Raw genomic sequence first — 13,758 nt, 5'->3', positions numbered from 1 at the left:
TCGTCTCTCTCTCTCTCTCTCTCTCTCTCTCTCTCTCTCTCTCTCTCTGCACATTATCATTGAGTCGCTTATTGCTTGCAATTTAGATTTTGGAATAATAAGACTTGTGATCATGTTAGCGGTTATTTCATTTCTTGCGTGTTATAACACTTCAGCAATTGCAAATTCAATTAATGTTGGCGAATTATCCACTTATTTTACAATTTTGTCGTTAAACATTCGCGAAAATTGTTGTCTTACAATCATGCCATCACGATAATAATTCTCAGATGTCGACTGCATAATTTGTACAAATACAGCAATTTTAAGGAGCCTCGATCATTGAACTTAAAGAAAGAATATGCGATCTGGTGTCTGAATAAGAATATTGGAACATTATGAATATCCGCGAATAACTTCATGACCCATATATGCCCAGAGAGATAATTATTAAAAAATAAAAAAAATAAAAAAAAACGAAAGTTGGGGCAAGGGGAGATCGAAGCAGTTTACGTAGGAGGTAAGATTGAGATGAACGGTATTTACGAGCATTTCTCGACCCATATAGTTCGCAAATTTTACCTCGAGCACTATGCTTAATGCACTATGCACTATGCACTATGCACGGACCGCCTTGCTTTGGCAGACTCATCGAAATTGGTTTCAACGTGAGCGACACCTTCATTCGTGCTATTGAATTATGACAAAATGACATATATGACATACTGCATAAAGTTCAAGATGACGAAAGTATAATTAGAAGTTATCAAAAGAAATATTCCAAGTGAGAGTTTTTAATGATCGATTGATTCTCTATTCGATAGTTCTTCTTTTTATGAGATCTTCGGATAAAATAATTGTTTAATATTAAATTTTAAGAAATTTTAATGAAAATGAAGTATAATTTAATTTAATATTAATATCTACATTCATCAATATCTAATAAAATTTTGATAATCAGAGAGATCATCCGTTTATTGTTAGAATAGATTAGTTCACAGTGCTTTTTTAATATAATTTAAAAAAAAAATTTTTTTTATTACAATCACCAATGGAAAAAACATATCTACCATTTGTACACATGGCTGCTGACTGCATGTTTCAGACCATTCGAGTTCCTAACGGAAAAATTTTATCCTGCGATACGGACTATCTGTGCAGATTCGAAACCCAGTTACCCGGATATACGCTCGCCAGTATTCTGAGTTCGACCAAGTTGGATTGAAGAAGTCGCAGCAGTTTCTTTCCCACGAACATATGACGGCTTAAAGCAGACTTCGTCTACGGCGTCCAGAAGAAGTCAACTTTTTACTTTGGTATTTGAATATCCGCGCCTCAGAGTAGCAGATCTTTAACGCTAAGTAATTGGAATTTCCTAGCTGGAATTCAGCGTCAGGGACGCTTCGCCGCCAACCGCTGTGTGGACCTCGACGTTTACACGGGGATGCACGATCAGATGACCATGGGAGGACATTGATGGCATTCAGCAGCCCGTATATCTGCACGCCAAGGACGCAGTCATGCCCGTACCAAGTTCTATTGGAAAGTCATCTACGATCCATTGAGCAAGCGGAGTACGACGTTTGTGGGTCTCAACGATCCGTTCATCACATTAGTCACAGACGACGTATATCTCGGTACAGATATCAGCGAGAGAAGATCAACTGACTGGCCAGGAGCCCGCGCGATATCATCACGCTTGGCTATCTCTTACGCCTGCAGCGTCGCTGATCTACAAAAGGCGGTGTCCGTTATACCGCCATACGATGTGATCGGTATTCTAATGTAACATGAGCGAATCATCACTTGGTACCGTATTTATACGTATTGTGGCAGCATTACGAAAAGATATTAGTAACCACGATAAATTAGTTCTTATAATTCTAGATTTTTATATATCTATATGTAGACTTAATCAAATATAGATCCGTTAAAAATAATATAAATAAAAAAAATCGAGGAACTGTAAAATAGAAACGAAAACATTGCAATAATGGATTATTTATACGGTATAGATTATCTAGCACAAGTTTTAACCAGCACATCTCTATAAGTCAAAGTGTAACGATACTTTACTGAACATACTAAGCAGATACTTTATCTTCGATAGGAGCGAGGTGTCGATAACTGGAAGGCAACATCCGTGTATTCGTAATAGTGAATATAGAGATGTTAGCAACTTTATTGAATAATATATTTGTGAAAATGCGCTTGGAATTCATATAATATTATGTCTCTAATTTGGTTTATTCGTAATTATACTGTAGCAATATTTTTTTATAATCGTAATATAACAATATTTATAAAAAAAAAAATATATATATATATCGAACGATATTTATATGTACTTAATATTGTATGGATGAAGGATATATCAACATCCAATATTAATTTAGTTTAATAGAAAATCTGGCAAAGTTGATGCAAAATAAAGCTTACTGGATCGCAGTGACCCATATATTAGTTGGCTCAATATCAAAATACACCAAAATAATATTTCGAAAACAAATGAGTTATTACAGTGTCATGAAAGTCAGTAACGCGGAAATAACTTTTTATCGAGATAAATTTCTCTAGAGAAATTATTATCATGCTTTAAAGCAAGAATCAGTCATGTGTGTCGATATGTCACATATCAGGTGTTGAGAAATTATATGTAAATTCGAGACAAGCTAGTTTTATCTTCGAGACATAAAACAGAATTTATTTCGAAAGATTAAAAATTTTAAGCGATTATCTAGAACACGATTTTACATAGAGACCTCGCAGAAAAAATATTGCATGCAGACGTAAATAGTGTGCTGAATATGCACGTCTGAATAAAAGTAAAAACTTTTTCCTCTTGTGGATTTTTTTCTCCAGATATTAGAATTTCATTAAAATATTTCGTTATTGCAGAAAGTGTTGAATATATCGTATATTTGTATATAAATTTTCCCACATATATTTTTCATATATTTATTATTCTGTATTTGTATTCCATCTATCTGTTGTAAATATTATTAAGTTACTGATTTATTAATCATCACAGTAAATTTTGTTCAATCTCATAATGTATCTTTATAATCAATATTAAATAAAAAAATATTGTTTTATTGTTACATTATTATCTCAAAACAGAGTTAAAATAATAAACATGTTAAATTTTAATCTCGATTTTAATTCCAATATTCTTAACAGAACAAAATATAATGTATTCATTAAAATAAATAAAAAAACTTCAATTTAAGATGTGTTGCACCACCTACATTTGTATTACGATAATTTCTATTATAGTGAAAAGAACACAATATTTTCAGCCTTAAAGGCATTTTTAAATATTAAATATATAAATAAAATACAAAATGTGCGTGTGTACAGCAAATAAATTAATATAAATTCTCATGTATTTTAAATTTCTATGAAAGCATATTTTAATATTCATTCATGTATTTTTTAAATATGTATGTACAATATAAGATTGGTATCGCTACGAATTTAAAGCATCTATTGACACTTTCATCGAGTGCAAGACTTTTCGTTAATGTAATTTAATTGTCACGCACTTATTTTATCATTGCTCGGATATCGAATTACTCGAGCAAATTACCTATATAAATAATTAATTGTAATGTCAAATGACAATTTGAGAATGGCAAACAGAATAATATAACATAATTTCACTAATCGAAGAAGGAACAAAAAGTCGATCCGCGTAATTAAGTTCAAGGGCAAATTTCATAGGGGTAAGAGTTTATCCTATCTTTTGAAGAATGCGCGCGAACACACATAGGGCGTTCCGTCTGAGAGTTTGCGAGACAAATAAAAAGTAGGGCGTGAATCGTAAAAGCAGAGCACGCCGCCTCGTATTTCGCCTCGTACATGTCCGCATCGAGATTTAAAACCGTTGAAGCATTCTGGGGATTTCTCGGTGCTTTCGCTCTCCAGCGAGGCGATGGAGCATCGAGGCAAAAGTGTCGAGGGCTTCTGTTCAATAGGAACTCTGTTCTATTTCCACAACAGCTCCCGATAAAACTGATCCTTATATTTATTAACTGATAACGTCCACAAAGAAACAAATGTGCAACATTAATAATAATTTTATTCTCGTGTGTCCAGCTGATTGCATATCTTTATCTGTTTTTAAATATTTTTCTTCTGTTTTACAAGGAATAATATATTACTCGCACGATAAATAATTCATTTGGAAACTCAATTGCACAGCTTGTAGCGGCTGCAATATGAATTAAATGTTGTGTACACAGTCTTTTATGGACCCATTTCGTCCTGCGAAAAAGTTGAAGCGTACTAAATATTTATTTAGCTGATTGGAAATTTAATTATAAGAGTTGCAAAGTTGAAAACTGTTAGAGAACATTCAATGGCTACGAATTGAAATATAATACATACACACACACACACACATACACAAAGTCTAAAGTCGTTGCGTTTCGTATTATACTTCGTAGTATTTTAAATGCAGGACAAAATCCTTGCAGCGCTCGATTGAAAACGACTTTAAAAGAACCATTTGTGTGAACTATAGCTTACAGCATTTAAGTTCAATTGACGCAGAAAAGAGCGTCGGCTGTGCGAATTCAATTAACTGTAACGAACGAAGAATGCGCCACTTCTCGATAACCTCATGCTGAATTTAATTGACGGGATTCACATGTAGGCATATGTATGTAGGATGATCTCTTCAAACTGTCCCCATTGAAATGTTTCTGCACCAATTGTTACGCGACAAAGCGTTTCTACTTAATTACACAGTTGAAAATAGCAAGAAATTGATATTATATGTAATTGAATAAATTCCAATTTGTTCGACAACAAAAACAAATCGTTATCGTACATTGTTTAATTACTACTTACAAACCTCAATAATTTCAAAATTTATCATTTAAAAAAAAAGTAAATGTTCCCTACGATCATCGACTTATAACTCGGATTTTATTTTCTGGCTGTCTTAATTATATATAGCTTACAATTATCATGTTATAAACGATACGCTACAATTTATTGTCTTTCCTTTTTTTTGAGAGAGAGAAATTATCATTCAAACATACATTTTTACAGACTTAAAACATATTTATCATACATTTTACTACTCTAATCAGCGTACGATGCGTATCATGTCAAATGTACATGAATCTAATACATAACAATTTATTTTATTTTTATTTCTGTCATTGTAATAGATTTTTGGTAATAGGTTTTCTTGTCAACTGAAAAATAACACATTATTCGGTATGCACTTTTCGTATTATTTTTGCTAAAAGCTATTTATTAAGACATTTAATTACATGATATTGTCACGCGCGCAATATTAAAAGATTGAACTATCTATTGTATATTGTATATTCTCTGATCGATCAATTTGTAAACATGATTTAATTAGCGAGTTTGATATCTTCAATGTGCATAATGGAGATAGATTGTGATATTGACATCAATTTATCAGAATTTCAAATTTGAATGAGTTAATATCGTGTGACAATATATGTAATTAAATGTCTTAATAAATAGCTTTTAGCAAAAATAATACGAAAAGTGCATACCGAATAATGTGTTATTTTTCAGTTGACAAGAAAATCTATTACCAAAAATCTATTACAATGACAGAAATAAAAATAAAATAAATTGTTATGTATTAGATTCATGTACATTTGACATGATACACATCGTACGCTGATTAGAGTAGTAAAATGTATGATAAATATGTTTTAAGTCTGTAAAAATGTATGTTTGAATGATAATTTCTCTCTCTCTCTCTCTCTCATAAATTACATTCTACTAAATTGCGACATATACAAATGTTCTTCTTTCGAAAAAAGATAGTGTAATATTTCAAGTCATCTTCTTTCAAATGTTCAATAGTTAATAAAAATCTTACGTAATTTTAAGGAGTGTTAGTAATTAATTTATGCTCCTAACATATTTAAAATTTTTTCAATTAATATCTAAAATCTCATGTCGATTCTGATAAAATGAAATTGTAGTGTATCGTTTGTAACATGATAATTGTAAGCTATATATAATTAAGACAGCCAGAAAATAAAATCCGAGTTATAAGTCGATGATCGTCGAACAGCCTATGCCTTTGTGACAGCTTTAGTTGCAGCTGGTGACATATATTATTTTGGCATGAAGGTTAGCCAATTGAATGATAAATCAAGTATTGGCTTCCGATACAAACGAAATTGCGTTTCTGTGACAGCAATCTCTGCTTTTCAAGCTATAGTCTTTCAGCAGATTAAATAAACCGTTTTGGCAATATCGATCGTCACTAACATAGTAATACGAGAGTCGATCATTAGAGGCTTTAACTAAATCTTCGTGCAAATTTTTCGCATATTTTCCTATTTTTTCTTTATATCAATCCGGATATAATCTCTTTACAAATTTCTTTAAAGATTTTAATATAAATTCCTAAACAGAAGTGACAGAGATAGACATTTCTAGTTATGCAACAACTATCATGTAATCTGAAAAAAACTCAAGGTCTTTCTTCAAGACCTTGCTCGAGCTTTAAATACTTTTTATTAGATCTCTAAATTGTTTCATTTTTTAGTCGTCTATTTTTCTTATTCACTTTTATAAAAAGGCATATTTCAACACTTCTGCATGTTTTTTCGTAATTGAACAATAATCTTGTCTTCTGAGCAAATTGGAAAAGTCTATCTTGAACACGTAAAGGTCCAGATAAATGATTTATCGACAGACAGACCTGACAGACAAATGAGCTGTTGCCAATATGTCAAGTAAACCATTTATTTTGAAAGAGATATAGCACGAACCATCAAAACCTTATTGAAAGCATACATCTATACATTCATCAATTTAGAAAACATTTAATTCTAATCTCTCTAGAACTTGAGAATTCTTTCCAGAGACAAGTTCAAGTTCGAAGGGTCTGATAAAAAAAAAGTCTATCGCGAGATAAGGAGCCATTTAAGAGTACGTTAAGTAACAGTTGCATTACTTGATTCTAATCTCTCTAGAACTTAAAAATTCTTTCCACACACAAGTTCAAGTTCTAAAGGTCTGATAAAAAAAAAAGGTCTATCGCGAGCGATAAGGAGCCGTTTAAGATTACGTTAAGTAATAGTTGCATTATTAACTTTGCGAGATATCAGTATATCTCGGATGTATATCGATTAACGCGTAACAAGTTAATAAGCGGAGCATACCAATTTATATGTAACGTCGTCGCACGCGGGAATAACGCAGGAAAATGATACAATTTTATTCGCCGCGTAAGCATGCGTGGCGGGTCGAGTTACTGGATGTGGAATTTGACGAAGGTGGAAACTGGAGGCAAACGGGAACTCGCACACGCGACGCCTGACTCGTCTTCCTCACTTGACTCTCGCATCTCTTGCCCCTACCCTATATATGCATCGTTACTCACTCGTTCTGTGTCACACCAATGTGTACGGAGGGGAGGGAGGTGTCTCTGTGCGCGTACACGGGCATTATTTTCCCTGTTCGGCAGGGTACCACATACGCGCAGCCGCGGGGATGAAACGCATGCACATATAGACGCACGCGACCAACACGCTCAAAGTAACCTCCGCCCACTGCCGTTCATCCAATCGCATCACGCTTTCTCTCTCGCGCAGCACCCTCCTTACACCCTTAACTCGCAGATTCTTGCGCTCTCTCCCTCATTCTCTCGCTCACCCTGGCTGGGATTCTCGTTACTCACTTGCCGATAATCTCGCAGAGCTCGTAAACATCGTCGAAGAGAACCTCGTCGTCCGCCATAGTGACGACGAGGGAGAGGAGGAGGTCGAAGGAGTCGACCGAGCTAGGAGCCTGCACGCGTCAGGAGACGCGTCGCGGTTACGTGAATGCGTGACAATTCGGAGCGCGTGCAAGTACGCGCCTTTTTATGTCGCTCCGGTCGTAGTTGCCCGATCAACGTCGTCGTGGTTGACGTTGTTATCGTCGCCGTCACCGCCGCCGCCGTCGTCGCCGTCGTCGTCGTCGTCGTCGTCGTCGTCGTCGTCGTCGTCGTCGCCGTCGACGTCTTCGTCTTCGTCTTCGTCTTCGTCGTTCTCGTCCTCGTCCTCGTTGTCGTCGTCGTTGTTGTCGTTGTATCCGTGTCGTGTGGAGTACACGCGGCGTGAGCGCAGCCACGTATCGAGGATTCACGGCCGCATCGCTGTCGCAGTCGCGCCCGTCCCTCTCTCTTGCACCACGTTCACCGCCGCCGGCCTGTCGCTCTCTTGCTTTTACGCACACGTCACGCACATATGCACGCACACACAGTCGCGGATAATGCAGCCGTGTGCCAGCACACCACCGACCGCCGTTGCACTGACACTCTGTCGGCGGACACGAGCCAACACTGTACCACTGCAGGGTGCGATCGTGACTCGTACGTGTGGCGCAGCTCTGTGCGCGGAGCGATACAATATCGGGCGAGCACCGCCGACGACACCGCCTTGTTGTCACCTTTCCGTGGCGCGCTGAGCTCGCTCGCTCGTTCGCCTCGCTCGCCGGCAAAGTCGGCGCGCACGGGAGAACACGGACGGCGCGCGATATTACGCCCAGGCTCGGTTAGAGTGCAGGCCCCCGTCGTGACCTGCCTCAAAAGCGCGACCGAGGAACCGGGATCCCGTGCAGAGTCCCCCCCCTGTATGTGCGTGTGGTGTGTGTGTATGTATGTGTGTGTGCGGTGTCCCTCTCGCCGGGAGAGCCGCGGACACGCACGTTACGTATACGCACGATGCGCGGGCGGGAGAGACGACGGCGGACAATAACGGATAGAGCACTGTGCACACGTTACCCCGTCCGTCAAAGACCGGAGCAGTGGATTCGCTCGCTCCGAAGCAAGACTGGTTGCATAAAACGCGGCGGGCGGCTGCGCCGACTGCCAGTCGTTCTCCTCCGACGCCCCCTCTGCGACCCAACTGTTCCAACCACGGTTGGAGGGGCGGGCGTGGCGCCTGCCTCTCTTTGCTCGCAACCTTTTGCGCTTTAACACGCTCCTCTACCTCCTTTCGTCGCTCCGCTCGCCGAGTATATGCGTAACACGCTTCTAGACCGGTGTGGATATCCTCCAGTTAACCATCCGCGATTCGCGCGAGATTGAGATATGTTACCTTCTGCCGTCTTTTCGACGGCACAATCGGTACATTTGCCGACCGCGTTCTCTCTTTTCAGTCGCACGCGAAAATTTTTATACATACTATATTACCATACATAGGAAAGCTATTTTCTTGCGCATTAATTGATATATGCATGGTATGCATCTATTCGAGAGTCGATAATATCGATGTCGCGTTTTCATTTCGCGAAAGGACCGCTGTGTGGATGGCGTGGGTAGTACGATCGCGTGAAAGTCACCTAATAAACTGTCGCACATCTGCCATATTGCACTGAACAGTAACATTTAGCTAAGCGTCCCTATGATCGCGCGGATCGCACTTGACGAATCTGTCGCCTTATCTGTCAAAAAACTGTATCCGACATCGGATTTTCCATCGGATCAACGCCGTACGACCTGAAAGTGTCAAAATTCACCACCGGATCGCGAATTAACGGAACGCAGGGCGCAGTGATAGCCGTATACGTTTTTTCTCGTGTTGAAAATTGAGACAGCTCGACGAATTAGTCGCAGATCTTAATTTCTGATTATCAGTACATGCATAAATTACCTGGCGATGATCCTTGCACACGTATCCTGGCATTCCTGGTTGTATTTAGAGCAGAACATCCAAAATATCCTAGAACGGCTAGGTTAGAACGGCAGCTCCTTGGTCGATGCTCCACGGAGCACAAGAGCTCCGGATCGCCGGTACTCCGACGCATCACACGAAGCACAGCTCGTGATCCACACGTATACACAAAACACACTGCATCACACTGCATTCCAACACTGTATTCCTTCACTGCATTCCAACACTGTATTCCTTCACTGCATTCCGTCACTGCATTCCGTCACTGCATTCCGTCACTGCATTCCAACACTGTATTCCTTCACTGCATTCCAACACTGTATTCCTTCACTGCATTCCGTCACTGCAATCCTTCACTGCATTCCAACACTGTATTCCTTCACTGTATTCCTTCACTGCATTCCGTCACTGCATTCCGTCACTGCATTCCATCACTGCATTCCGTCACTGTATTCCTTCACTGTATTCCTTCACTGCATTCCATCATGTATATATCCATCCGTACACGCTGTATTCACACGCGAGATACTCTTTTAAACGATACCGATAGCGATCAGAGATACAGAGATACACTTGGATGCATGCGACCGCATCGTCCCGGCATGCTTCCATTGTTTCTAGAACTAACGACACTGACGTTTTGGGCGCGCAAATCGCGCAACTGCGATCTTGAGAAATTTCAAACTGAAGAAACTCAAGGAACCAATCACATCGCGACGATCGGGCGTCGTCTCATCTGCCCTTGGGATAGTGAGGTTCTATGAATCGCTGGGTCACATAGATCGATGATTTTACCGACATGTCTGATTTTGTCAGATCGACACGTATCTGACTAATCAGACACGTCGGTAAGTTCACCGATCAACGTGACCCAGCGATTCATTGAACCTCACTATAGAATTTAAATAAGATCCAGGGTTGTGCCGTAGATTTCAAGATTACGTCTACACGGATTATTTACGTGAAATCTACGTGATGTTTACATGGTCTTTTTGTTGCGTAGACAATTTAGACTTGTAAACCATGTAGACTATTGTAAATTGTATCACTAATATATAGAATATAAAAGAATTAAATTATAAGGCAGTCTCTACCCACAATAGAAATGTTCAAAATGTATCATAGGAACAGGCTAAAGATACCACGACATCTTTAGAATATTCTTGATGTATTTTGAACATTAATTTAACTACGAGATTATAAGATTAAAAGTGCAACCAGAGAATTTTTCTTACTCAAATAGTAGTTTTTTTACATAAATGTTAAATTATATATATTTATTAAATGAATAAATATATAGTCTACTGACTGTCTACATAGATGACACTTTTACAATAGTTTACGTTGTTTACACGTAAACGTAGAGTATTATATTTTACGCGTAGATGCACAACCCTGAATAAGATCATATAAATTCGCTTAAATTATTTTTCCAAATATAACTTTTACGTATATATCTTTAATAAGCTATAACTATATATTCTCTATCAAATATCTGTTATCGATGTAGAAGAGTGATATGATAATAAACAAAATATAACAACTGTATTTGCAAGTGTACATACCTATATATTATATTTTCATGTGTAAAAATATACATATGCCACGTTCAATTCTTAAACTTAATTGTAAATATGTCGTTTTTGGTAATCACAACCAGTGCATATGAAATAATTAAAAATATAGTTTTAAGTTAATTAAGAACTTTTGTTTGTTTACCGCTAGCGTAAATATGAGAGTCCGTCGAAAATATCCTCGATATCTTCCTTTCGGCCGAATGCCGATAGTACTACCATTACGCGATTATGATACCATCGATGATAAGTGGCATGTATACCAAGAGCTACGAATTTCGCTTCGTTCTCGAGATATTTTAAATGTTTATGATCGTATCCTTGCAAAACAATCATATTTTCTCTACAAGTATAATTTAAGAATACACATTATATTCGAATCTATATATACGTGTTAAAACGTCACACAGCTTAACTTAAAACATTTAAAAAAATGATATTAGATGTATATTAAAACAATTGGATTAAGAAAACAATAAAAAGGATCAATTGTATTCATTACCCGGTTTTCTGCCATTGAACAACATAGGGATTCTTTGACCGATCAGCTGCTAATTTTTTATAAAGTGCAAGTATACTACGTGCTATCTGTATAAATAAAATAAAAGACATGTTAATTTGATTAATTGTGTAGTATTTTAAATTATTTAAAAATTTATTTTAAAACTCATACATATATATTTTAAATAGATATATACCTAATAAACATGTATAATAAATTAGTATATTTATACTTATAAATACGTTATTTATATATTTATTTATATATTTATATATTTATATATTTATACTTATAAATTAGTATATTTATACTTATTATATAATAATACATTAATATTACGTAAAAAATTTTATTAACTATTTCAATTCTTACCGCACTTGCTGCTATTCCTAATTCCATAGCAATATCAGTATTAAGTATTGAATAAAAGACATATTCATCGAGTCCAGCTTGGTTTCTAACTATTCTATATTTTCTGTTTCTTCTATCATATATAAATTGCCATTAACTGTTTAATTCCAATTATATTTTTTTATAAAATCGATTATTTTATTAATACAATATCTTTATTTGTAGATACATATTTATTTGAAATTGGTTCGAATTTGTATTAAGCATATAATGCCATATACATAATTATCACAATTGCAGCATGTGTATAATTATTATACTCATTTTGAAATAGAAATTAATATAAATAATACGTATATTTATACTATTTAATTTTAATAATATCAAATTACCTGTTCCGTGCTTTATTTAAAGTATTAATACTGAATTTATTATTGCAATAGTTTTTGCAACTATTCTTGTTCTGAATTTTCATTGTGCAAATTATGTAAACTTTTTACATAATGTTTCATAAATAGCAAATAATTTGGTTATGTATTTTTGTTTAAACTTGTTATTTATATTCTAAAAAATAATTTTAATATATATATTATTTTAATTATAGTAATCAAAAATTTTTTTCTCGTTTGTATATATTATGCAACTAAAAATTATTTCAATACGTACAGTATTTGTACAATTTAAGGACCTAACCTAATTAAGATTAATTCTAACTAACAAATTATTATTGCGGTGATATTGTATCCATCATTTTAGTATTTTTAGCTTATGTATAATACATCTTTACTAAGTATACAATATAATACAATTTTTACTACTGCGAACAAGTAATTTTTAATTGCAACTCTTCGTTATTAATACAACAAATAAATTAATTTTTAATATACTTTAAAGGGACATGATGGGAAGAGAATCAGGCGGAGAAGCAGGCCTTTTTCGTCAATCGCAATCAACTTTATTGCTCATTTGCAAGTTACCTGATGCATGTTAAATCGCACGAAAATTTGGAGAAGAGATTTATTGTCTCTTCTTCAGTCGCGTTTATTACACTGACATTTTATTATTAACATTAGCTACTCAAAATTACAGTTGCCTTCAGATGTTATGTAAGTGACATCACTAAATTTACCGCTCCTAGTTAACTTTCCGCACATTCAAGAACGATGTATAGGATATGCTTTCTTAAAGTTAAGTGCAGAAAAAATATTTTCTTTCATTTTCTTCAACGTAAAAGTATTTTTCACAATCTCTGAATTTTTATCTGATAACATCGCAATGTGTGACTTATATGTAGTTTCACGTGCACGCTTTGTGCATCTAGAGGCGCCGACGGGTTCCATTTAAAACGCGGGCACAATCAGGAATGCCCGGGAAAAAAAGTTCCATATATAATTATATATAATTATATACAAAATATGTCCATATATGTTTCTTTCCTTTGTAAAATTATTCTTTAATACAAAATTGATATTAATAAGAAGGAAACATAAAAAATAATTAAAAGAATAATTTTTACATTGGTTTCTTTTACAGAAAATAAATTAGTTTGAAGAAATGAGAAAAATTGCTTATATATAATCATATATAAGTGATTAAAAAATATACATATATAATTATATATGAACAATTTTTCTTATTTCTTCAAATTTGATTTTTGTAAAAAAAAAACCATATAACAATTATT

The 13,758-nt window shown here is 35.6% G+C and overlaps 2 protein-coding genes across 7 annotated transcripts in view; both read right to left on the bottom strand.

The window, feature by feature from the left end:
* LOC105448349 (peripheral plasma membrane protein CASK-like) overlaps nt 1-10,275 on the bottom strand; it is a 95,444-nt gene extending 85,169 nt beyond the window's left edge. For 4 of the 5 annotated variants that reach the window (XM_011686868.1, XM_011686870.1, XM_011686872.1 and 1 more), the window contains exon 1: nt 7,670-7,939. In XM_011686868.1, coding sequence (XP_011685170.1) covers nt 7,670-7,728 — 59 coding nt within the window. In that variant the 5' untranslated portion in view covers nt 7,729-7,939. Of the gene's footprint in view, nt 1-7,669; nt 7,940-9,626 lie in introns of those variants that run through there. The other variant, XM_011686869.1, reaches the window with a different exon arrangement.
* Nucleotides 10,276-11,361: 1,086 nt separating this feature from the next.
* Nucleotides 11,362-13,176, bottom strand: LOC105448348. 2 transcript variants are annotated; one of them, XM_011686866.1, is made up of 5 exons: nt 12,962-13,176; nt 12,467-12,638; nt 12,096-12,207; nt 11,724-11,809; nt 11,362-11,564 (listed from the first exon to the last, which is right to left on the bottom strand). In XM_011686866.1, the coding sequence occupies exons 2-5, from the start codon at nt 12,547-12,549 to the stop codon at nt 11,369-11,371; spliced, it is 477 nt and encodes a 158-aa protein (XP_011685168.1). In that variant the 5' UTR covers nt 12,550-12,638; nt 12,962-13,176; the 3' UTR covers nt 11,362-11,368. The 2 variants fall into 2 exon arrangements, with proteins under 2 accessions (XP_011685168.1, XP_011685169.1); XM_011686867.1 differs by lacking the exon at nt 12,962-13,176 and having other exon boundaries at nt 12,096-12,231; nt 12,467-12,555.
* Between the last annotated feature and the right edge of the window lie 582 nt (nt 13,177-13,758).

This window comes from Wasmannia auropunctata, unplaced genomic scaffold, assembly GCF_000956235.1.
Source record: "Wasmannia auropunctata unplaced genomic scaffold, wasmannia.A_1.0 LD336088.1, whole genome shotgun sequence".
Lineage (NCBI taxonomy): Eukaryota > Metazoa > Arthropoda > Insecta > Hymenoptera > Formicidae > Wasmannia > Wasmannia auropunctata.
Note: the sequence above shows the minus strand (reverse complement) of the source record. Positions and strands in the feature narration are given on the sequence as shown.